The sequence below is a fragment of the Scomber scombrus genome, chromosome 11 (assembly GCF_963691925.1).
Source record: "Scomber scombrus chromosome 11, fScoSco1.1, whole genome shotgun sequence".
In the NCBI taxonomy this organism is placed as follows: Eukaryota; Metazoa; Chordata; class Actinopteri; order Scombriformes; family Scombridae; genus Scomber; species Scomber scombrus.
In genome coordinates, this window is record NC_084980.1 from 29,570,743 (window position 1) to 29,594,381 (window position 23,639).

The 23,639-nt window shown below is 42.2% G+C and overlaps 1 protein-coding gene across 1 annotated transcript in view; it reads left to right on the forward strand.

Annotated features, from left to right (window-relative positions):
* Positions 1–23,639, forward strand: part of myo10 (myosin X) — a gene marked incomplete in the record, with an annotated part of 99,484 nt that overhangs the window by 19,017 nt on the left and 56,828 nt on the right. The window contains 3 exon segments of the mRNA XM_062429709.1: positions 2,471–2,658; positions 22,939–23,073; positions 23,161–23,285. Of these exon segments, the coding sequence (XP_062285693.1) occupies positions 2,471–2,658; positions 22,939–23,073; positions 23,161–23,285 (448 nt within the window).

Here is a 23,639-nt window from a genome sequence, read left to right on the forward strand (position 1 = left end):
GAGAGATGAAGATGATAGGAGGAGAGATGAAGATGATAGGAGGAGAGATGGAGGAGACAAAGATGCTCTGTTCCTCCTTTAATGCTTTTCATCTCCACCTCCAGGCCAGAGCTGCTAATGTGTGTTTATGGGAACACGGAGCCGAGCTTTAATGAGATTTTCACTTTTGGTCCACGTTGCAAGTCGGCAAAAAAAAAAAAGTTGTTGTTGTTTTTAGAAAGTTTGAGAGAAAGTGAAGATGAAGTTTATGATGAATGAATACGAGAGGTTTGTACTGCACATTACTGCTCTGTGTTGTTTTCTGAGTCAGTCTCTCTTTCTTTCCTTCCTCCATCCCCCTTTGTTTCCTTCCTTCTGTCCTTCCTTCCTCCCTTCCTTCTTTCCTCTGTCCTTCTTTCCTTTCTTCCTCTCCCTCCCTCTTTTCCTTTCCCCCTCCCTCCTACCTTCCTTCCTTCCTTCTTTCCTCTGTCTTTCCTTCCTCCCTTCCTTCTTCCTCCCTCCTTTCCTTCCTTCTTCTTCCATCATTCCTCCCTCCCTCCTTTCCTTCCTTACTCCCTCCCTTCCTTCCTTCCTCCTTTCCTTCCTTCCTTCCTCTCCCTCCCTCTTTTCCTTTCTCCCCCCCTCCTACCTTCCTTCCTTCCTTCTTTCCACTGTCCTTCCTTCCTTCCTTCCTCCCTTACTTCTTCCTCCCTCCTTTCCTTCCTTCTTCTTCCTTTCCTTCCTCCCTCCTTTCCTTCCTTCCTTCCTCCCTCCCTCTTTTCCTTCCATCATTCCTCCCTCCCTCCTTTCCTTTCTTCTTCTTCCCTTCCTTCCTCCCTCCTTTCCTTCCTTCCTTCCTCCCTCCCTCCTTTCCTTCCTTCCTTCCTCCTTTCCTTCCTTCCTTCCTCCCACATTTTCAAGCTGATGACATGAGAAGCAGCAGATCTAAAAACACTAAAACGATGCTGAACCATAAAACATTTGTCAGTTTATTAAGTCGGTTCCAGCTTCTCGAATGTGAAGCTTTTTCTACTTTTCTCTCTTTTTATTCTGGTGGGAAACTTTAACTTTCATTGAGGGTTTTTTGTCATTTGAGTTTTGGACTGAACCATTTAATTAAAAGCGTCTCTGGAAACTTTCTCACAGTTTATTTCACACTTTATAACTTTAACCAATTAAAGTTGACCTTTTGGAGTTTTTCTTGCAAACAAACAAACAAATCATTTATGGTGAAAAGAAAGCTAAATGTTGAGCTCTCTGAACAGGCTGAGTAGATGTAGTAGTGAGATCATGTGACGTCATTGGAGCTAAATGGGGATTTTATGACTCTTTGCTGCTGGAGAAATTAGATTATGTGGCTCGTCTGTGCTTCTACCTGAGCAGTGACAGGCATGTTGATGATATGATCAGCTGTTATTAAATGAGGAGCGAGGACAGATTGGATAGGAGATGTTCGGTTTTTTAAAAATTGATGAATTAGTTGTGTAGTAGACGCACACATCCAGACCAAAAAACTACATCTACTGTAGCTCCCAATGCAGGTATAGTTTAATAGGAGTTATACCTGCATTGGGAGTAAGCAACAAAAAACAACTGTATTGTTCTCGATTCACCAATAAATGTGTTAATATGGTGTTTGAAAATGAGACACTTTCTCTATTTATGTAACAAATAAGAACAAATAAAAATAACCAATGTAAGTTTCTAGAGTCTAAAGATGACGTCTTTAAATGTCGTATTTTAACAATCCCAAATCTATCAAATCCAAAGGATAGATGATCAGTTCTTTGAGAAGTTAAAAGTAGAAGCAGGGGTGAAGGCTTCTGTCACACATGAAGATGGGGAAAAAAAAGTCCCAAAAAAAGTCAAAGCGGACTCCAACATGTGCAGATAGAATAACTTTATTATTAGAGCAATGTGTTTTTGGTTTGCAGCCTTCATGCAGAGTCATCATACAACACATTACAAGCAGTGGTTTAAATAGGTAGGGTCACTTTATTGATCCCTGTGGTGTTTTACAGTCTGATGGATGATGCTATGACAACAAGGTATAAAAAATATACAAAAAATAACTAATTATATGCATCCAGACATGAAACAGCCAATGCGTTATCTACCAAGATGGGTTTGGTTTATGGTCATGTGACTTCAGGCCAATCATTGTCCCAGATAGAAGCTACATTTTTGGCGTATTTTGCTTCTTTTTTTTAATTATTCTGTTGCTGAATTAATCGACTTTTGTTTTGACTCTTTCAGCTTTATTTAAATCATTATAACAACATTGTAGTTTTATCTATTTCCTGCACTTGTTTCTGCAGATTGATGAAGATAAATATGATGCACATGTTTTCATTGTCTATTGCTTTATTCCTCTCAGTTTGACATATCGTCTCATGTATATGTTAATCATATAAAGGCTGTGCTCTGTCGTATTGTATCCAAAGTCTAACCCTATACTCCTCTTCCTCATCCTCTTCCTCTTCCTCCTCAGACGTACATCGGCTCCATCCTGGCAGCAGTGAATCCGTACCAGCCGCTGCCGGGCCTGTACGAGCGTCCGGCCGTGGAGCTGTACAGCCGACATCACCTGGGAGAAATCTCACCGCACATCTTCGCCGTCGCCAACGAGTGTTACCGCTCGCTGTGGAAGAGGCTGCAGAACCAGTGTGTCCTCATCAGGTGGGACAGAACTTTAACTCTTTGAGATGTTATTCAGGGACGAAAAGTTCAGGATGAAGTTTAAAGATGCATTAAAAAAAACACACAAAAAAACTGATTTACAACCATTTAACCCTCCTGGTGTCCTCGAGTCAAGGAAGGAAGGGAGGAAAGGAGGAAGGGAGGGAGGGAGGGAGGAAGGAAGGATTGAAGGGAGGAAGAAGGAAGGAAGGGAGGGAGGAAGAAGGAAAGAAGGAAGGAAGGAAGGTTGGAGGGATGGAGGAAAGAAGGAAGGAAGGAGGGAAGAAAAGAAGGACAGAGGAAAGAAGGAAGGGAGGAAGATAGGGAGGAAGGAAAGGAAGGAAGGAAGGAGGGAGGGAGGGAGGGAGAAAGGAAAAGAGGAAGGGAGGAAGGAAGAAAAGAAAGACAGAGGAAAAAAGGAAGGGAGGAAGGTAGGGGGAGGAAAGAAAAAGAGAAGGAGGGAGGGAGGAAGGAAAGGAAGGAAGGAAAGAAAGAGAGAAGGAGGGAAAGGGAAAGGACAGAAGGAAGGAAATAAGGAACAGTCAAAACAGTCCTCCGACACACAGGTTAAATGTTGTTTCTTCATCACTACATCCTCACAAGTTTCCTTATTTTTGCCGACTTGGAATATCTGCTTCCTCGTCAGTCAGAGGTTAAAATCGGACTCTCTGATTGGCCGCACTGCTCACTCAGTCGCTCTGCCCTCAGTGTGCCAAACGCTTTGATCCAGTTTCAAGGCTCCTGGGCAGTTTGGCCGTCGCTCTGAGGATCTGAGCTCTGCATGCTGTAACACACACACACACACACACACACACACACACACACACACACACACACACACACACACACACACACACACACACACACACACACACACACACTCTCTGTCACTATCTGCATCCTCTGTCCGCTGCTCAGCTTCCTCACATCCTTCCTCTGGACGACTTTCACATCTGCCGTCGAGCCCATTGTGTTTCCAGACAGACGGAGACGCTTTCTTTTCCCCCGCTGGCTTCAAACACACACACACACACACACACACACACACACACACACAACAAGTTATTTTTACCTTTTTAGAAATGATAATATTTATGGTCCCCTCCTGATTTAGCAGAGAACGGATGTTAGAGGACATTGCTCCCATTGTGTTTGTGGTCATCGAGGTATCCTGAAGACTTTATTCATCCTGTTGGCAGCAGAATAGTCACATAGCATCAACCATAGACTGTATATAAGAAATGGACGTAACATCCGTGACGTCACCCATTGGTTTGTGGACTGCTGCTCGGAGGCCAATAGTATCGGATCTGAGCAGCGCCATCTTGAACATTTCAGTTGCATGCTGGGAAAAATAAAAACATGGATTCTACTTATATGGGCATCAGGAGGAGCATGAGGCGCCCTCCTGAACCTGTGAACCAATCAACCTGTCAATCACCACGTAGCCACGCCCTAATGCATACCCTGCTTTATCGTCACATATAAAATCAGGGAGGCCAAAATGTCCCAAATGAACATCATACTGCATTGAAGAAGGCTTTAAACTAGCGATTGAGACCATAAACACATTTTGAAAACGTTTACTGAGGTTAGAAATCAAGTGAGAAGTTGGTGAATTCTCCATTGACTTGTATAGAGACGGAAGTCCTTTTGACACCAAAACGGTCGCCCCCTGGTGGCCGTTTGATAGAATGCAGTTTTAAGTTACTTCCGCGTTGGCCTCATTGCAGAGGTCTTTCTCAATACCAGCATAACCTCTGAGTTAGTTGCTCAGTGTGAATCAGTCACATGTGGCTGATTGCATTACTTTTTCCAACATTGTGACGTATTATTGCATTTCTACATGATTAATAACGATGCTAGATGCCTTACTTACATTGTATTCTGATGCATTTCATCCGACTCATCGGCCTGAATCATTAAAGTGAGATTGCAAAAGAGTGGATTGTCCCTCTTGTTATTTACAGCTTCAGATGCCAAGAATGTATCCAGATGTTGACCATCCAAACCGTTTCATTAATCAGATTTATTTAGATTAAACTGAACTATCCAACCTTTCCTTGTCTTGTCTCTTGAAGTGTAAAAACATCACAGGTCAGTCAGGATTAACAGCTATAAGTGTTTATTTATTTATTTCTGCCTGTAGTGATGTCTTCCAATGTCATTATTATAGTCCAGAACTCAAAATGAACTATTATGAATTAACCCTCCTGTTGTCCTCAGGTCAAGGAAGGACAGGAGGAAGGGAGGAAGGAAAGAAGGAAGGAAGGAGGGAAGGAAAGGAGTAAGGGGAAAGGGAGGAAGGAAGGAAGGAAGGACGGAAGGAAAGGAGTAAGGAGGAAAAGAGGACGGAAGGAAAGAGAGAATGAAAGGAGGAAGGAAGGACGGATGGAAGGAAGGAAGGAAGGACAGATGGAAGGAAGAAAGGGAGAAAAGAAGGAAGGAAGTAAGGAGAGAAGGAAAGAAGGAGAGAAGAAGGGAGGAAGGAAAGAAGGAGAGAAGAAGGGAGGAAGGAAAGAAGGAGAGAAGAAGGGAGGAAGGAAAGAAGGAGAGAAGGAAGGAAGGGAGGGAGGGAGGGAGGAAGGAAGGAAGGAAGGGAGGGAGGGAGGGAGGGAGGGAGGGAGGTACTATTTTTTGACCTGAACACAGATTAACTCATGAAGAACCTGCAGCTTTGTGTTTGCAGTCTTACCTCACACATACTGCAGGACACAGAAACTCCTTTGTGTGGCAGGATGTTTGTCAGTGGGAGGAATATGTGGCACAGTGAACACAGCGAGGCGTAAACACAAACATGTCAGAGTGTCGTTGGAGGAAAAGCTGCACAGTGCCGCCATTCTGCTCCCAGAGATGCATCGCTGCTATTGATCTGCTTCCTGTTTGGAGTCTTATTCATTTCTCCTCATTTTAACCCTCCTGATGTCCTCGAGTCAAGGAAGGAAGGGAGGAAGAAGGAGGGAGGGAGGGAGGGAGGAAAGGAAAGAAAGAAGGGAAGAAGGAAAGGAAGGAAGGACAGAGGAAAGAAGGAAGGTAGGAGGGAGGAAGAAGGAAGGAAGGGAGGGAGGAAGAAGGAAAGAAAGGAGGGAGGGAGGAAGGAAGGAAGGACGGAGGAAAGAAGGAAGGAAAGAAAGTAGGAGGGAGGGAGGGAGAAAGGAAAAGAGGAAGGGAGGAAGGAAGGAAAGAAGGACAGATAAAAGAAGGAAGGGAGGAAAGAAAGGAAGGAGGGAAGGAAAGGAAGAGAGAAGGAGGGAGGAAGGACAGACAGAAGGAAGGAAGGAAGGAAGGGAGGAAAAAAGGAACAGTCAAAACAGACGGGGTCAATTTGACCCGGGAGGACGACACGAAGGTTACATTAGTTTTCATTTCCTTTGTTGAACTCTCTGATTTTGAAGCAAGCCACAAACTTTTCAACAAGTTCTGTGAGACTAAAAACACAGAAACTTGAAGAAGAAAAAGCACCAAACTGTGTGTTGAAGTCGAGTCCAGCGAGGACGAACCGCAGACCGCAGATGTGACCTTTGCACTGTTGTCTCAGCTGAAACTCAACCTGATGGTTAACTGTCTGTTAAAGGAGAGTAAATGACACAGCGAGCCTCCAAACACACAAAGACACACAGAGACACACAGAGACACACCCTGTAACGATGGACCGTCCGCTGCCAAATCTCATCGTTCTGCATCTATGAGCATATTTATGGAGGCTTGAACGTTGCATCCTGTGTGTGTGTGTCTGTGTGTGTGTGTGTGTGTGTGTGTGTGTGTTATAGTGCCTGTTTTTTTAAAAACAACCTGTAAACTAATAAAAACAATCCAATTAACCCTCCTGTTGTCCTCAAGTCAAGGAAGGGAGGAAGGAAGGAAGGATGGAAAGATGGAAGGGAGGGAGGGAGGAAGGAAGGATGGACGGGAGGAAGGAAGAAGGAAGGAAAGGAGGGAGGGAGGAAGGAGGGAGGAAGAAAGGGAGGAAAGGAAAGGAAGGAAGGACGAGGAAAGAAGGAGGGAGGGAGGAAGGAAGGACAGAGGAAAGAAGGAAGGAAGGAGGGAAGGAAAGAGAGAGAGAAGGAGGGAGGAAGAACATACGGAAGGAAGGGAGGAAAGAGAGAGGAAGGAAAGAAAGGGAAAAGGGAGACGGAGGGAGGGAGGGAGGAAAGAAAGGGAGACGGAGGGAGGCAGGGAGGAAATAAAGGGAGAAGGAGGGAGGGAGGGAGGACAGACAGAAGGAAGGAAGGGAGGAAAGAAGGAACAGTCAAAACAGACGGGGTCAATTTGACCCGGGAGGAAAAGCAGAAACTTCCTGTTATGAAACTTTCAAATTACACTTTTATCACTAAAAGAAACCAAACAAGCTCATTTTAAAATATATTTTATGACGTTTTTCTGCTTTTCTAAACATTTTTTTTGTGAGTGTAAGTGTTTTAAACTTTGTGCCTTAGGTTAGGGCTTTTCTTTTTTATTGCCTCTGAAGTGTTAATAAGCTGTTAATTGTTGCCCTGCAGCAGGTATTTAACTCCCAGCTGCACCAGAGAAGCTGAAGCTCTCATTTGACTGAACTTTGATGCAGAGAAGAATCCAGTTTCTGTTTTTCTGCATCACAGCTGCAAACACGAAGCAGCAAAGTTTAAAGTCTTTCTCAGAGTTTGCATTTTCTCCTCGATGCATCTTTGCAGCTTATAAACTTGTAAAAAGTCGTATTTTTGTGTATTTTATAGGGATGCTCGATATTGACTTTTCTGCCGATATCTGATATTCCGATATTCCCCAACTCTTAATCCCGATACCGATATCACCCGATACCGATATTTGCAGGCTTTTTACACCAAAACTATTAGGTAACAACGTAACATATCTCCTACTGTTGAATTAACACATTATGCCTAATGAAACATGGCTTTCCACATGTAAACACTGTCTGTGCAAAATAAGAGAACAACTTCAGCGTAAGTTATGGAAAAAAGAGCCAATATAGCACTGCCATATTTATTATGCTGCTTTGCAGTCATTTACTATCCGTAGGGAACACTTGGAAATAGTTCCAACCCACAGACATAAGCCCCGTTTCTGGAGGCGGGACCTTTAATAGGAACGTCCTCTCACTCGCTCCTCTCAGCTGTTGTGTCTCCAGCAGAGTAGGACCCAGATAGGACCCAGATAGGACCCACCGGACTCTGACGGTGACGTCACAGAGGCGACTCGCCGAAAACATAACTGTTCTGTTTGTGTGTTGGTGTACATGGCGGTGGACGCTATGAACGTGTTAGCCACGGTTAGCCACGGTTAGCCACGGTTAGCCACGGTTAGCCACGGTTAGAGACCCACGAGTCTAGCGTGTTGTTGTTGTTGTTAAACGTCATCAAGCCCCGGTAAACGTCACATGCTGCGTTCATGCAGGCTCGGAAATGCTGAAGCCTACAGAACAAACATCGGTTATAAAAACCTGATACCGATACTTCCCGATATTACATTTTTAAATGAATATCGGCCGATATTATCGGACATCCCTAGTATTTTGTATTGTACGTGTGAGACTTATCTGACTATCTGGTGAACTCTGCAGCTCTGCTCTGCTGCTGTAGGCGGAGGACGTGTTGAGGTTTTGAGTAATCACAGGGAGGAGCTTGGTGCTGACTGCTGAGTGAGTTTCAGACTGGAGGCTGTTCGCTGTCAACGTTCACAAAACATCGATAAAAGCTCAAATATTTAACCCAAATATTGTTTTAGGGATATTTTTATTTCAGGTATTATAACAAAGAATAATGTTGTGGTTTATTTTCTCCTTAAAAGACCCTAAACTCTCCCAACTGACCAGATTCTGACATAAAGTTTATTGTTTTTTACATTTTTCCAACAATAATACATTTCTTTTATTTTTATGCCCCCTGTTCTGTCTCATGCAGAAACACACACACTGGTTAGAGGGGGGAACAAAGGTTCCTCTTTCAACAATAACAACTCATAAAATCCTTTTGATAATAGAAAGTGAAAAGAAAAGTCAGGCTGTCTCAGTGTTTGAGCTGCTCAGGTTATTTTTAAAATCTGATATTCATTAAAACGTTTTAGCCCGTCACTTTCCTGTCCAGTTAATAAAAATAAGGAGGCCTCTGGTCACTTGAACACATGCTATGAATTTACTTATTAAAATGTAATATCGAAGTTCATTCATGAAGCTTATTCTGAGATTTCAACCAAACCTCACAGTCTTCATCAGTTAATGAAACTGGCTCCAGAGTTATCATGTGATATTAAATGGACCTTTGAGTTTGGTATTATTTCTTCACACATAAGTGATAAATAAGGGTTGGAAAGATGATCAATTCAGTTCAAAAACTACATTTAAAAAGCAGCATCAGGTTTGTTAAAATGTACATTTAGTATTTTTGTTGGTTTTATATCATTTGAAATGACATTTGCACCATTTTTTACCAAAAGTAAGACTGAATGCTCCTGAAAATGTCAAATGGTGTAACCACAAAAGAATGATACATATCACATATTTTATCACCTACAGTGTATTTAAGTGGACTTATACTAATAATGACTTCATTTAAAACATGTAAATGTTTCCTGATCTCCATGGTTACCAGAGTAAATGTAATATTTAGAACAATTGTATTCCATTACCTTTATTTTAATATAAAAGTTATAATGTAAGATCATGCCAAACTAGTTGATATGGTGTTTTTATTGACTATTTACTGTTTTTAAGCAAGTTGAATTATTTGGTACAAAGTTTTTATGGTTACACCACTTAGACATTTTTGCCATAATCCTCTAATATATTCTCTCTAAATGGATTAAAAGCAGAAATTTGATGCTGGGTCCACAAAAAAAGAATGTGTGCAAGTTATTCATACGTTTATTTTCACATTTTAACCCCTTTAAATTTAAACTAAACCACATGGACAGGTCTGAGTTTTTCTGATCTACTGTGACTGACTTTGAGGGGCAATAATTACTAATATATATATTTTCACTGGTAAAACTGAGACAGGAGAAACGTGTAACTTGATCACTTTTAGTCCTTAACCGCTCTTTCTCTCTACGATGGAGCAAACTTTTTACAGCCTAATTTCAAAGCTCGTAAATGTTGTGTGTGTGTTTGATCCCCTAACGTTAGGTTTTGGGTGGAGGATCATTTGAACACTGAGTCAGATTCCTGCCCAGCTGCCACAGTACGCGCTCTGCTTTACAATGAACTCCGACATGCACCCACACACATTTCGCGGACCCTCGTAAAACATTGTAACATGGCAGCCCCCCCCCCTCTACCCCTCTACCCCACCCATAAGGAGAAAGGATCACTTCACCGTGTGTGTGAGGAAGAAGAGGAGCTATAAATTGCGAGCTGGCACTTTCAGGCGAGGCAGGAAGCTTTCTCATCAGATTAAGGATTTAATGGGTAATCAGATCCAGGCAGTGGGCGAATGAAACGGGAGCTGGTGGAGAAGAAGAAGAGGAGGAGGAAGAGAGGAGGGAAGAGGAGGGAGAAACCTGCTCTAACACAAGGCATCTGCTCATTAATGCTCATGAATGCCACTTTGCATTTTCACTGATGCGTCGAGCCACCTGATTTTAATAGAAACCCCCCCCCCCATGTCCCCCCAAACTGTTGAGCTGAGCAAGAACCGCCAACGAAGAAACTCCTGGAAACTTTCCAAACCTTCATCAGGAACACTAAATGCCACCACCCACCATAGCAGCAGCTTTTCTTCTGGATAATAAAGCAATAAACTTCTAATTTGCTTTCTTATTTTTATTGTTTTAATGCTTCATGTTTTGGTCCGAGGCTGGTTTTTATACGGGCTTAGTTGGTTCCAAAGAAGAGAAATCTTAATACAGCAGCAGACAATAATATTTTAGACATTAGTGTTTTTCTAACTTTGTAGCAACAGTTGGTGTTTGCCTCTTTCCTGCTTCAACATAACTACACCTCCATGCAACGAGCCAGCGACCAGAGTTGGGCACGTATTTTGAAAAAGTAATTAATTATAGTTACTCATTACTTCTATTACGTTACTTTTTTTTTAAAAAATTGTTCAAATAGGTCAAATTACTTGGCTGCCCCAGTCAACAACAACCGGCCCAAAAACACGTTCAAAATAAAATGATGCTTAAGAAATGTACTAAAAGAAGTAAATAATATAATTGTACATGTAGCAGATGTGCAGCAATTAAATGTATTCCTCAAAAAGCAAGGGAGACAGAGAGAGAGAGAAGCGCCTGTTCGGGTGAAAACCGCTTCAGTGAGGTCTGAAGAAGTAACGCCGCATTTTTTGGCAGTAACGGTAACGGCGTTGTAACGGGGGGAACAGTAATTAAGTTGATTACTCGTTACTGAAAAAAGTAACGCCGTTTTATTTATATTGCCGTTATTCCCATCACTGCCAGCGACATAAAAAAACATTTTCTACAGTTTGGCGTCAAAGAACTTCTTCCTGAACCCCATCGAACAACTTTTATGATGGAGTTGAACCAGATCTTATCACCCAGCATCGGTGTTAAATCTCACTGGTCTGCTGGAAAACCTGAAACCAGAAGATTGGAGGCTGTTAAAAAGCAGCAGATTAATCCAACATGGTGTCAGAATCACATGTTCAACAAGTACCAACAAGCATACAGTATGTGTGTGTCAGGTGTCGGCAGGCTTTAGTCATGTAGTGCACTATATGTCCATAACATCATTTGTTAAAAAACACATTTTAGATCACGCTTACCAGCTATCTAAGCCCCTCTGATTGCCCAAAATCGTCTTCTAGCTGAGATGGTAAATCAAGTTTTTCAGTGCATTTTTAAACCTGCATTAGTTGAGTTTTTTGGCCACACATTATCATTCATTAGTTCATCGTGTTTCTGTCCATCTGCTGAATGTAAAGTCTAATATTCTCTCTGTTACCTCTGTTTTTACTCTCTACCAACTCCTGAGGGAAATATCTAAATGCTCCACTATGTTCACCAGCTAGTCTGCAGATAACTGTGTTTGCTGTTTGGTGCTGAGCAGGTAGAGTACAGTGGCTTATTGGGGCATATTACAGTAAAGTTGCAGCCAGAAAGCTAAACAATGAGCTGAAACTCAACTATAAAGCTCAGTAAAACCAAGGGGAGCTGCAGAGTCACTGATAATTCTCACATTAAACATTGACAGATCAGACTTTATTACAAGAAATATAGATAACAGCCACTTATGTCCAAGATTTGGAAGAAAAAAACTTTCAAGACTGTATCCCAATTGTCCCAAATGGGTTAAAAATGTACAGACTGCGAAAAATATATGCTTCTAATTTAGTCTGTTAATGTAGTTTTTTTAGTCTGGAAGCAACAGTTCCAGCTCCACAAGAACTTTGCAGCTATAAAATTATAAAAATGTCGATGAAACAAAAAGCCCTAAGTTCCCAAAAAGTCATATCACATTATCTTTCACAGCAGAGGAAGTTTGTCAAGGAATTAAAGATGTTCAAATTTCTATTTTTCTAAACACGTTAAGGACTCTGCGTCCACGTTGGCTTAAAAATCAGAGTCTCAAAGTTCATTCTTGACTAAATAATCTCACCTGGAGGTCCATTTATTAGCTTTTCAGGAGCTTTCTGGTCCTGTTGCTGCTCATCTCAAATCTCTGACAGACCACATATTGAACAGTAAGATTTCAGGGCTGATACTGTTTAGACTGGCTGCTTTTGTGTCTAAAACATCCCCAGATTTGATTAAATTACAAAGCTCTCAGGGTGTTATCCTGCACAAGCCCACCTCCCCCTCCCCAGACCCAGCAGTTCGTCCCTGGCCTTCTTGACCCTAGAGGCGAATGTGAGGTCAAACTCAAGACTCTTCGGCCATGTTAATTACTCAGGCATCCGGGGGTCAAACAAAGCCCTGCAGCAGAGCCCTGCAAATACATACCTGAGAGGTTTTGGCTGGGTTTATCTTTGTCAGATTAATAATTTGACGGAGCTGTGACCAAAGGAATGAATGGATCACAGCAAAGGAAGAGAGCATGATGGGAGTGTTGGTTTTAGGGAGTAACATGAGACGAACAGGCTGAACTTCTATTGGACTCTGACCAACATTTGTTTGTGTGTTTTAATCAGGCTGGGAGCTCCGGTCCTCTGAAATGAGGCCAATGCGGAAGTAATTTAAAACTGCATTCTATCAAAAGGCCACCAGGGGGCGACCGTCTCCATACAAGTCAATGGAGAATTCACCAACTTCTCACTTGATTTCTAACCTCAGTAAACGTTTTTTTCAAAATGTGTTTATGGTCTCAATCACTAGTTTAAAGCCTTCTTCAATGCAGTATGATGTTCATTTGGGACATTTTGGCCTCCCTGATTTTATATGTGAGGATAAAGCAGGGTATGCATTAGGGCGTGGCTACGTCGTGATTGACAGGTTGATTGGTTTACAGGTTCAGGAGGGCGCCTCATGCTCCTCCTGATGCCCATATAAGTAGAATCCCTGTTTTTATTATCCCAGCATGCACCTGAAATTTTCAAGATGGCGCTGCCCAGATCCGATTCTATTGGCCTCCGAGCAGCAGTCCACAAACCAATGGGTGACGTCACGGATGTTACGTCCATTTCTTATATACAGTCTATGGTTTTTAGTAGCTTGCATAAATCTGTTCTGCATTAAATTTATTCATAAGTCTCATTGCCTAAAAGCAAAATAGTTTCCTTCTTCATAAATTCAACTTCAAACATAAAACAAAGTTCACATTAAATCTTTGTGGTTTGTTGGACATATTCAAGTAATCACTGATGTTTCAGAGCATTTTTATGACAAAAAGGAGCAGAAAACTGTTTGACTGATTGGGATTGAGAGATACTTTCCAGAAACACAATGCAACATACAACATTAAAGACCTTTCATGTTATAAAGAGAAGTGTAAATGAGGAAAAAGACGACTGCAGTTCACTTAACTGCCACCGGAGTCACTAATGAGAAGAAATGTCTGATCCCTACATAGAGTACCTTTTAAATTGTGTGTTTTAGTCCATTTTAACAAGTAATTTAATCTTAATCTTCTCTAAACTTTTGTATTTCTTGACTTAAGCAGGAAGTCTGGTGAGATAACTTGAGAGGTTTTTCTCTTGGGGATTTTTGGCGGTGTTTATCTTTGTCAGATTAATAATTTGCGGGAGCTGTGACCAAAGGAATGAATGGATCACAGCAAAAGAAGAGAGCATTATGGGAGTGTTGGAGGCTGAATTTTTATTTGACTCTGACTAACATTTGTTTGTGTGTTTTTATTAGCTTGCATAAATCTGTTCTGCATTAAATTCATTCATAAGTCTCATTGCCTAAAAGCTAAATAGTTCCCTTCTTCATAAATTCAAAGTTCACATTAAATCGTTGTGGTTTGTTGGACATATTCAAGTAATCACTGTTGTTTCAGAGCTTTTTTTTGGGAGGGTGAAGGTCAAGATCTAACATACAGGCATCTCGTGGTCCTGGTGGCCTGCAGCCACACTAGCATCTCTGTGAGGATACATTGCTCTCAACAAAACCAGAAAACAACATTTTTTGGGCTGGACTGAAAAAAAGAAAAGAAAACAGAGCTAAAGATGACTTCGCTATTCTTAGACGTGCACCACTGAGGGACAAAAGATGACAGGTTTGTCTTAGTGGAGACGGAGGAATCATGTTATTTAATGAGTTTTTTTGGACATATCAGCTGTGCTCTGTCCTGCTTGGCTTAACTTAGATCATTCGAAGGCATTCATTGTGGATTGAGACCTGAAAAACATCCTGGCGCCACTTACCACTGCTCCGAAACTCTAAAGACCGACTCACTGACACAATGGGGACAACTTAAGAAACTTAAAGTCCTCTCATTGACTGGAGAGAAAACCAATCACATTGTTTGGATTTCCTTGGAGAAATGGGAGCAGTTTGTTTTTTACTCTACTGGGTTACTTTAGTTATTAAAAGATCATCATTTACTACCTTCCAATTCTTGATTATATAACTTTAACTTTTAGGAAATTGACTAGTTTGTTGTGTGCTAGTGCTGCTGTGGATGCAGTTTGATGTCTGACTCTAACGGTACTGTCCTTTTGTGTTGTGTTGTTTGTCAATAGCAGCAATTTCCAAAACGTTAATAAGCATCAGTGTTAAATCTCACTCACGCTTTGCAGCCTGGTCCGCCCACAGCAGCAGAGCAGAGCTGCCGAGGTCATCAGATAATCAATGAGTCTCACACGTACAATACAAACGTTTAGGGAGGGAGGAAAGGGAGGAGGGAAGGGAGGAGGGAAGGAAAGAAGGAGGGGAGGAACAAGGAAGAAAGGAAGGATGGTAGGAGGTAGCGAGGAAACAAGGAAGGAGGGAGAAAGGAATAGAGGAAGGAAGGAAAGAAGGACAGAGGAAAGAAGGAAGGGAGGGAGGGAAGGAAGGAAGGAGGGAAGGAAAGAAGGAAGGGAGGAAAGAGAGAGGAAGGAACGAAGTAAGGGAGGAAGGAAAGGAAGGACAGACAGAAGGAAGGAAGGGAGGAAAGAAGGAACAGTCAAAACAGACGGGGTCAATTTGACCTGGGAGGACGACACAAAGGTTAAATTGTGTGTTTTAGTCCATTTCAACAAGTAATTTAATCTTAAGTTAATAAGTAACTTCTCGCTGCTCCCACACTGTTTCTTTTATTTGATATTGACGTTATCTTTGTCTTCAGGCACCTGTGCAACTCGTGCTTGCAGCAGAAAACAGCGTGCAGGATCTTACACTGCTAAAAACAAACAAACCAGAATCTATTTTATGATCTCACAGCACTATGGTTATAGTTCGGCTGCTTGGTTTTTGGTCGGGGAAAGATCTTAGTTTAGCTTTGAATATCGAGGTTAGGGTTAGGGTTATATATTGTGGGTTTGAGTTGAAATTAATTAAGGTTTGGAAGGTTTTTTGTTGCCATGACTACTTAATCTTCTCTAAACTTTGGTATTTTTTGATTTAAGCAGGTAGTCTGGTGAGATAACGTCACTTTTTTCAAGTGTAAAAGTTCAGATTTTGAAGGAGCCTCAGTTTAAATCTTCTCTCTTACAGTGAGTTTCACTCCTTGTCTCACTTTCCTCTCTTTCACTCTTTAACAGAGTTCGCGGCTCCCCTCGTTTAGTACAAAAGGGCTTGGATGAGGTCCAGAGCTGTGGTGGCAGTTTTGTACTGAAGACTCCCTCCTTCCTGCCAGCGGGGGGGCTTTTACCTTGGGTGGCAACAGCATGTGGAGAGCCAGAGATTAGCACAAAGGCACGGTGCTGCTTAGCTGCGTGTGTGTGTCCTAGTTGGGCTAAGTTGGCACGATGCCTGAGGTCTTTTAAATGAGTCACATTTAAACAGGCCCTTTTCAGATTTGGCCGTCACTGCAGGCTGAGCTATTTAAATGAGTTATACACACCGAGCCCTTTAAAAGTAAGACCCGATCCGTTTAAGAAAGTTTGACCCACTGCTGTAGTTGTTTTTTTGAATTTACTGTTTCTGCTCAGCTGTAATTAAGATCCCATAAACAGAAACATAAAACTTGAGTCTACATAAATGCCCTTTCGTACTTACACATGGTTGCTAGTGGAGTTTTCAGCTATGATGAAGGTAAATTGTACTTTCCTGGCTCCCGAAGTACAAAAACAACACCAAAAACAGAAGAATATTAACCCTCCTGTTGTCTTCCCATAGACCGTGCAACTTTTGGTTTGTCTGTTTATAAAGCACAAGGTTTAAATGATCACCCAATTCGTGTTAGACCCTTTTAGACAACTTCATTCTAACTTATCACCAAAGGTTTTAATATATTTTTTGGCAATTATGGTCAGTTGGGCCTCATTATAATGAAATTATACCTAATTCTTAGTCAAAATTGGGTCAAAATTGATGCAGGAGGACAACAGGAGGGTTAAAGCTGCATTGAGCCATTTTGACCACTAGGGGGCCAAAATAGACTAAGACACACTGAGTCCTGAAGTCCAATATTCACCATTATTTATTCACCAGCTAGTCTCTAACTTTGTGCATCTGCTGTTTGGTGCTTAGCAGGTAGTTTACAGTGAGGTTTATGTACTGCTTGATGCTGTAATGTCAAACACATAAAACCATAAAAACACAACACTGTGAGCTAAAAGAGGCTAAAAAGCTCATAAGAGTGACACTTTTACATTGCAATGAGTCCTTTGAATCAATATTTCCATATCTAAGTCTTTTTTTTTTTAGTTAAAGTGAATTAAGTTTATGATATTGTGCTGCCATGCTTTATTTTTGATGGCAAGAATAGCACACATAGCGGTATATTTATAAAAATACATTGAATTAGGGATGAATTACTATCGTGCATGAATCATACCTCAATAATGGCCTAATTTTACACATGATCCATGACGTAAAAGATACAAAAAATGGCATATTGTCAAAGTGTTTTCAGGGCAGGTCATGTCTTATTAAGAGGAGCCGAACTTCCCCTCTGACACCCCTGTAGTTCACTCCCTGCTGATACTGTTGGCTAATTGACCAGATGATTAAAGATGTTTGTTACGTTTGCAGCAAGTCCTCCAAGAATGATCCGAGGCGTCTTATCAGCAGGATAACATCATGTGAGGTTTAACTCTTTAGACCTCATGGCAATAAGTAACTTCTCTCTGCTCCCACACAACCTTTCTTTTATTTGATATTGCCGTTATCTTTGTCTTCAGGCACCTGTGCAACTCGTCCTTGCAACAGCGTGCAGGATCTTACACTGCTAAAAACAAACTAACCAGAGTCTGTTTTATGATCTGACAGCACTATGGTTATAGTTCGGTTGCTCGGTTATGGTCGAGGGAAAGATCATAGTTTGGCTTCGAATATCGAGGTTAGAAAAATATTGTGGTTGAAATTGAGTTGAAATTAATTAAGGTTAGGAAGGATTTTTGTTGCCATGACTACAGTAATAACCAGTAGGGTATTCTCTTTCCTTCTCCTGACAGACAAGAGTCATAATTATTAAAGCCACTGTCAATCAACGTGTCATTTTTGGGCATTTTCTGAGATAATTTTGTTGTTTTTTTCTCTTTTTTTGGAAGGACAGCCTCTGATTTTAAGAGATTATACTGTAAACGCAGTATGAAGCAAGTTTTAACCTTTTCTTTCCATCTTTGGAGGAACATCTGTTGGCAGCAGGAAACAGGCAGGGGTTAGGGTTAGGTAAAACGCAGATTTTTGTGATGGCAGACAGTGAATGATGATGGAAAATCACTTATAGCACATTTATCTTTGTTTAACCCTTCTGTTGTCCTCGAGTCAAGGAAGGAAGGGGAGAAGCAGGGAAAGGAGGGAGGAAGGGAGGAAGGAAGGGAGGAAGAAGGAAGGAAGGAAAGGAGGGAGAAAGGAAGGAAGGGAGGAAGAAGGAAGGAAAGGAGAGTGGAAGGAAGGAAAGGAGGGAGGAAAGAAGGAGGGAGGGAGGGAGGGAGGGAAAAAGGAAAAGAGGAGGGAAGGAAGCAGGAAGGAGGAAGGAGGAAGGTAGGGGGGAAGAAATAAAGAGAGAAGGAGGGAGGGAGGAAGGACAGATGGAAGGAAAGAAGGAGGGAGGGAGGGAGGAAGGACAGAGGGAAGGGAGGAAGGGAGGAAGGAAGGACAGAGGAAAGAAGGAAAGAGAGAGGAAGCACAGAAGGAAGGAAGGAAGGAAGGGAGGAAAGAAAGGAACAGTCAAACAGACGGGGTCCATTTTACCCGGGAGGACGACAGGAAGGTTAATAATTTATCGATGACATGTTAACGCTACAAACAGCTAATGACCCAAACTATAAATATCTGACTTCCTTTTCCCATGAGGAATCTAAACCTCTGCCTGTCCTGTGTCATAACATCTGTCCACATGTGCAGCATGGTCACGTACTCAAACTATAGCCAGACATCCGGAGAGTTTACATTATCCTGCTGTTCTTGAACGTGTCACCGACTCCATACAACCGTTCATGTTACATTCAAGTTCAACTTTATTTATAAAACACGGCAGAAAAAAAGTAGTGTTTCCCACATGCTGTTCCTTCTGTTTTCTGCTTTAACCCTCCTGTTGTCCTCGAGTCAAAGAAGGAAGGGAGGAAGGAGGGAGGGAGAAAGAAGGAAGGAAGGAAGGGAGGAAGAAAGGAAGGAAGGACAGAGGAAAGACGGAAGGGAGGAAAGAAAGAGAGAAGGAGGAAGGGAGGAAGGAAGGAAGGAAGGAGGGAGGGAGGGAGGAAGGAAGGAAGGAAGGAAGGACGGAGGGAGAAAGGAAAAGAGGAAGGAAGGTAGGAAGGAAGGTAGGAAGGGGGGAGGAAAGAAAGAGAGAAGGATGGAAGAAGGACGGACAGACGGAAGGAAGGTAGGAAAGAAGGAACAGTCAAAAGAGACAGGGTCAATTTGACCCGGGAGGACGACATGAATGGGGGGGGGGGCAGAGGGGATGTTTTTCCCCTGTCGTGACTTCATGGTATGTACCTCCGGCTTCTGAACCGCCGTAACGCTGCAGGAGGAGGATGTGTGTTGTAATGTTGTCCGTTCACGTGCTCCCCATCGCCTCACAATGCTGTCAGTGCATGCAGCTGAATCAGTGCTGGGATTGTATGATGGAGCACAGTGATGTTACTGTATTAACCTTTGTGTCGTCTTCCTCCCTCTTTCTTTAATTTTTCCTTCGTTCTTCCCCCCTTCCCTCTTTCTTTGCTCCCTCCTCCTTCCATACTTCCTTCCTTCCTTCCTTCCTTCCTTCCTTCCTTCCTTCCTTCCTTCCTCCTTCCCTCCCTCCCTCCCTCCCTCTCTCCTTACTCCTTTCCTTCCTTCCTTCCTTCCTTCCTTCCTTCCTTCCTTCCTTCCTTTCTTCCTTCCTTCCTTCCTTCCTTCCTTCCTCCCTCCTCCCTTCCCTCCTGAACCTGTGAACCAATCAACCCGTCAATCACCACGTAGCCACGCCCTAATGCATACCCTGCTTTATCGTCACATATAAAATCAGGGAGGCAAAATGTCCCAAATGAACATCATACTGCATTGAAGAAGGCTTTAAAACTAGCGATTGAGACCATAAACACATTTTGAAAACGTTTACTGAGGTTTGAAATCAAGTGAGAGAAGTTGGTGAATTCTCCACCAAAATGGTACGCCCCCTGGTGGCCTTTTGGATAGAATGCAGTTTAATGTTACTGCCGCGTTGGCATCATGTCAGAGGACCGGAGCTCCCCGCCTGGTATTAAAACCTCTAAAAGCAAAAATCTTATTAAATAGGGGTCTGTGGTCTAATTTGTTTCTTGATGTGAAAACAGGTCACAGTGTGTTTCTCCTCTGCTTCTGCTGTGAGGTGTCTTCTTATTTGTGTTGAATAATGTTCTAATCTAACTCGTCTGCAGCTCTCAGTGTCTCAGTGATGAGAAGCCTGGTTGATAATTAACCACACTGAGGCTTTGGGTTGGTGGGTTCATGTTAAATGTCAGTACGAATGTGTGTGAACGCTTCCTCTGCTGAAAAATATGATGTAACAGCAGTTTAGAGGTTTTATTATTCAGTCCAGACTTTCCTTCATTACCTGATTAATCGTTAAGGTTTAATGAGTCTCAGTCGTTAAACCTCACAAACACAAAGCCGCTCCAGAGAAAACGAGAAGAACGTGATGTTTGTGTTTTTTCTTTGTGCGTGACTGATCGACTTACTGGATTAAAGTCATTACACTTAATTTAATTGATTTAAGCAAAAAAATGCCAAATATGCAGCTCAGATGTGATGACTCGCAGCTTTTCTCTGTGTTTTATAATCGCTGTGAATTGAATGTTGTGGAGCTTCGAGCTCTCGGAAAAAGAGACAACTTCTTTAAGACGTTACTTTGGGCACCGTTTTCTGACAGTTTATAGACAAAATGATTAATCTGATTAGTTTAAAAAATAAAACAGCAGTGCTTTTCTCAGTTAGAGCTAGATTTGTTCCTAAAGGAGACATTTGTTATTGGGTCAATGATGTTTTTCTTTGTGTCCATGTGGTTTAGTTCATTCATTCAGCCTGTCAATCATTCAGCGTGTAAAAATCATTCAGCGTGTAAAAAAGCCTGCAGTGGGACGAGAGCGACGCCAAACACCAGTGATTAGGAATCAGGCTGACGGAGCTTGTGGAGTGGTTTGACGTGCAGGATCACAGTCATCACCGCAGAGTTTATAATCCATACACAGCAGCAGAAAACCCTGATTATAGTTTACTGGGACTGTCAGACCTGCAGGCTGCAGCTAATCATCCTGATGGATTGCACTTATATGACAGTTTTCTAGTCTTTTACACTACGTATCACATTCACCCATTCATACAGCATTAGCACAGCCATCAGGAGCAACTCTGGGGTTCAACGTCTTCATGAACTCATCGATATACAGACTGGAGGAGCAATTAGTGAACAACCTGCTCTACCTACTGAACCACATCCGCCTCAATATCATGTATAAAAATGCTTTAATTAACCTTTGTGTCGTCCTCCAGGGTCAAACTGACCCCGTCTGTTTTCACTGAAAGGAAGGAAGGGAGGAAGGAAGGAAGGAAGGGAGGGAGGAAGGGAGGAAGGGAGGGAGGGAGGAAGGAAAGGAAGAAAGGAAGGACGGAGGAAAGAAGGAAGAAAGGAGGGAGGAAGGAAGGAAAGGAGGGAGGAAGGAAGGAAGGGAGGGAGGGAGGAAGGAAAGGAAGAAAGGAAGGACGGAGGTAAGAAGGAAGAAAGGAGGGAGGGAGAAAGGAAGGGAGGGAGGGAGGGAGGAAGGAAGGAAGGAAAGGAGGGAAGAAGGAAGGAAGGGAGGAAGGGAGGGAGGGAGGAAGGAAAGGAAGAAAGGAAGGACGGAGGAAAGAAGGAAGAAAGGAGGGAGGGAGAAAGGAAAAGAGGAAGGGAGAAAATGGGGAGGGAGGAAGGAAAGAAGGAAGGGAGGAAAGAGAGATGAAGGAAAGAAGGAACAGTGAAAACAGACAGGGTCAATATGACCCAGGAGGACGACAGGAAGGTTAAACTTCACGTGTTCTCTCATGTTTGGATGTAAATGACCGTGATGTTGAGTTTATAAAAACAAAAAAAAAGTCACATTTTGTCCGTCTGACTAAATCTCGTTAACCTTAATCTTGATAGTCTGCTGTTTGTTTGTTTATTGTTCCCACATGAATCACATTCATTCATCCTTCCCTGCTGTCATGTGAGTCTCTCTGCAGCTTATTTCAGTCCTCGCTGCTGGAAATGTAAGATGTAAGATCATTGTTGCATCATATTGAATCCTGGATTTCATGTATAGACCAGGATCAGTAGATGAGTGTGTTAACAGCTGGTTGGCAGTGTGCAGTGCGCCCTCTAGTGGTCGAGTTGTGAAATGCATGTCAGTCATTGACACATAAATCACTTCTTTTAACCCTTACATGCTGTTCACGTCAAATTTGACCTATTTTGAAAGCAATTAAAAACCACATGAATTACTTTTTTTTTCTTACTGCTACTACTAATTTTAAGAAGAAGAAGAAGAAGGAAAATGAAAAGCAGATTAAGAAGAAGAATAACATGGAGATGAAGAAGATGAAAAACATGGATTTGAAACAGAAGAAGAACATGGAATATGAAGAAGAAGAACATGGAGATGAAGAAGAAGAAGAACATGGAGATGAAGAAGAAGAACATGGAGATGAAGAAGAACATGGAGATGAAGAAGAAGAAGAACATGGAGATGAAGAAGAAGAACATGGAGATGAAGAAGAAGAAGAACATGGAGATGAAGAAGAAGAACATGGAGATGAAGAAGAAGAACATGGAGATGAAGAAGAAGAACATGGAGATGAAGAAAATGGAGATGGAGGAGGAGAAGAAGATGAAGAGATGATGATGATGATGATGAAGAAGAAGAACATGGAATATGAAGAAGAAGAACATGGAGAGGAAGAAGAAGAACATGGAGATGAAGAAGAAGAACATGGAGATGAAGAACATGGAGATGAAGTAGAAGAACATGGAGAAGAAGAAGAAGAAGAAGAAGAAGAAGAAGAAGAAGAAGAAGAAGAAGAAGAAGAAGAAGAAGAAGAAGAAGAAGAAGAAGAAGAAGAAGAAGAAAACATGGAGATTCAGAAGAAGAAGAACATGGAGTTGGAAATAATAAATAATAACCTGAAACCAGAATAAATACTGTAATACTTTTTTCGGGTAATAATTTCTCTCTTGCCGCCTCTTTACAGGCAGGTCAGAGGTCAAAGGTCAACTATATGACAGCAGCTCTTGACCTCACTTCTTCATGGTCTCTTCAGTCAGCTGTTTTTTGTTGTTGTGAGTTTTAACCTTTTTTTCTCTTTTCTCTTTATTCTTCCTCTCAGTGGTGAAAGTGGAGCTGGGAAAACAGAAAGCACCAAACTGATCCTGAAGTTCCTGTCGGCCATGAGCCAGCATTCCCTGGAGGTCTCGTCCCGGGACAGAACGTCACATGTGGAGGAGGCGCTGCTGGAGAGCAGGTGAGTCTTCTTCTTACTTTACTGGATCAGAGGTGTCCAAACTGTCCTAGAGAGGGTCCCATCATGCTTCACTCTTTTCTCTTACAGTCCCATCATGGAAGCCTTCGGGAACGCTAAGACCGTCTACAACAACAACTCCAGCCGCTTCGGGAAGTTCGTCCAGCTTCATTTCAGCCAGAAAGGAAACATCCAGGGAGGCCGAATCGTTGACTGTATCCTTTAAAATAAAAACAACCACTCAGCTGATAAGTGGCTGCAGCTTCCTTCCTTAGAGTTAGAGCAGGAAGGAAGCATCGTCAAGTGGAATCTATTTTATTAGATTAGCTCGATATCACTAATCACACATTATCCTGGAGGGAGGTTAGAGTCTTTCCGGTGCATGCTGGGAAAAATAAAAACAGGGATTCTACTTATATGGGCATCAGGAGGAGCATGAGGCGCCCTCCTGAACCTGTGAACCAATCAACCTGTCAATCACCACGTAGCCACGCCCTAATGCATACCCTGCTTTATCGTCACATATAAAATCAGGGAGGCCAAAATGTCCCAAATGAACATCATACTGC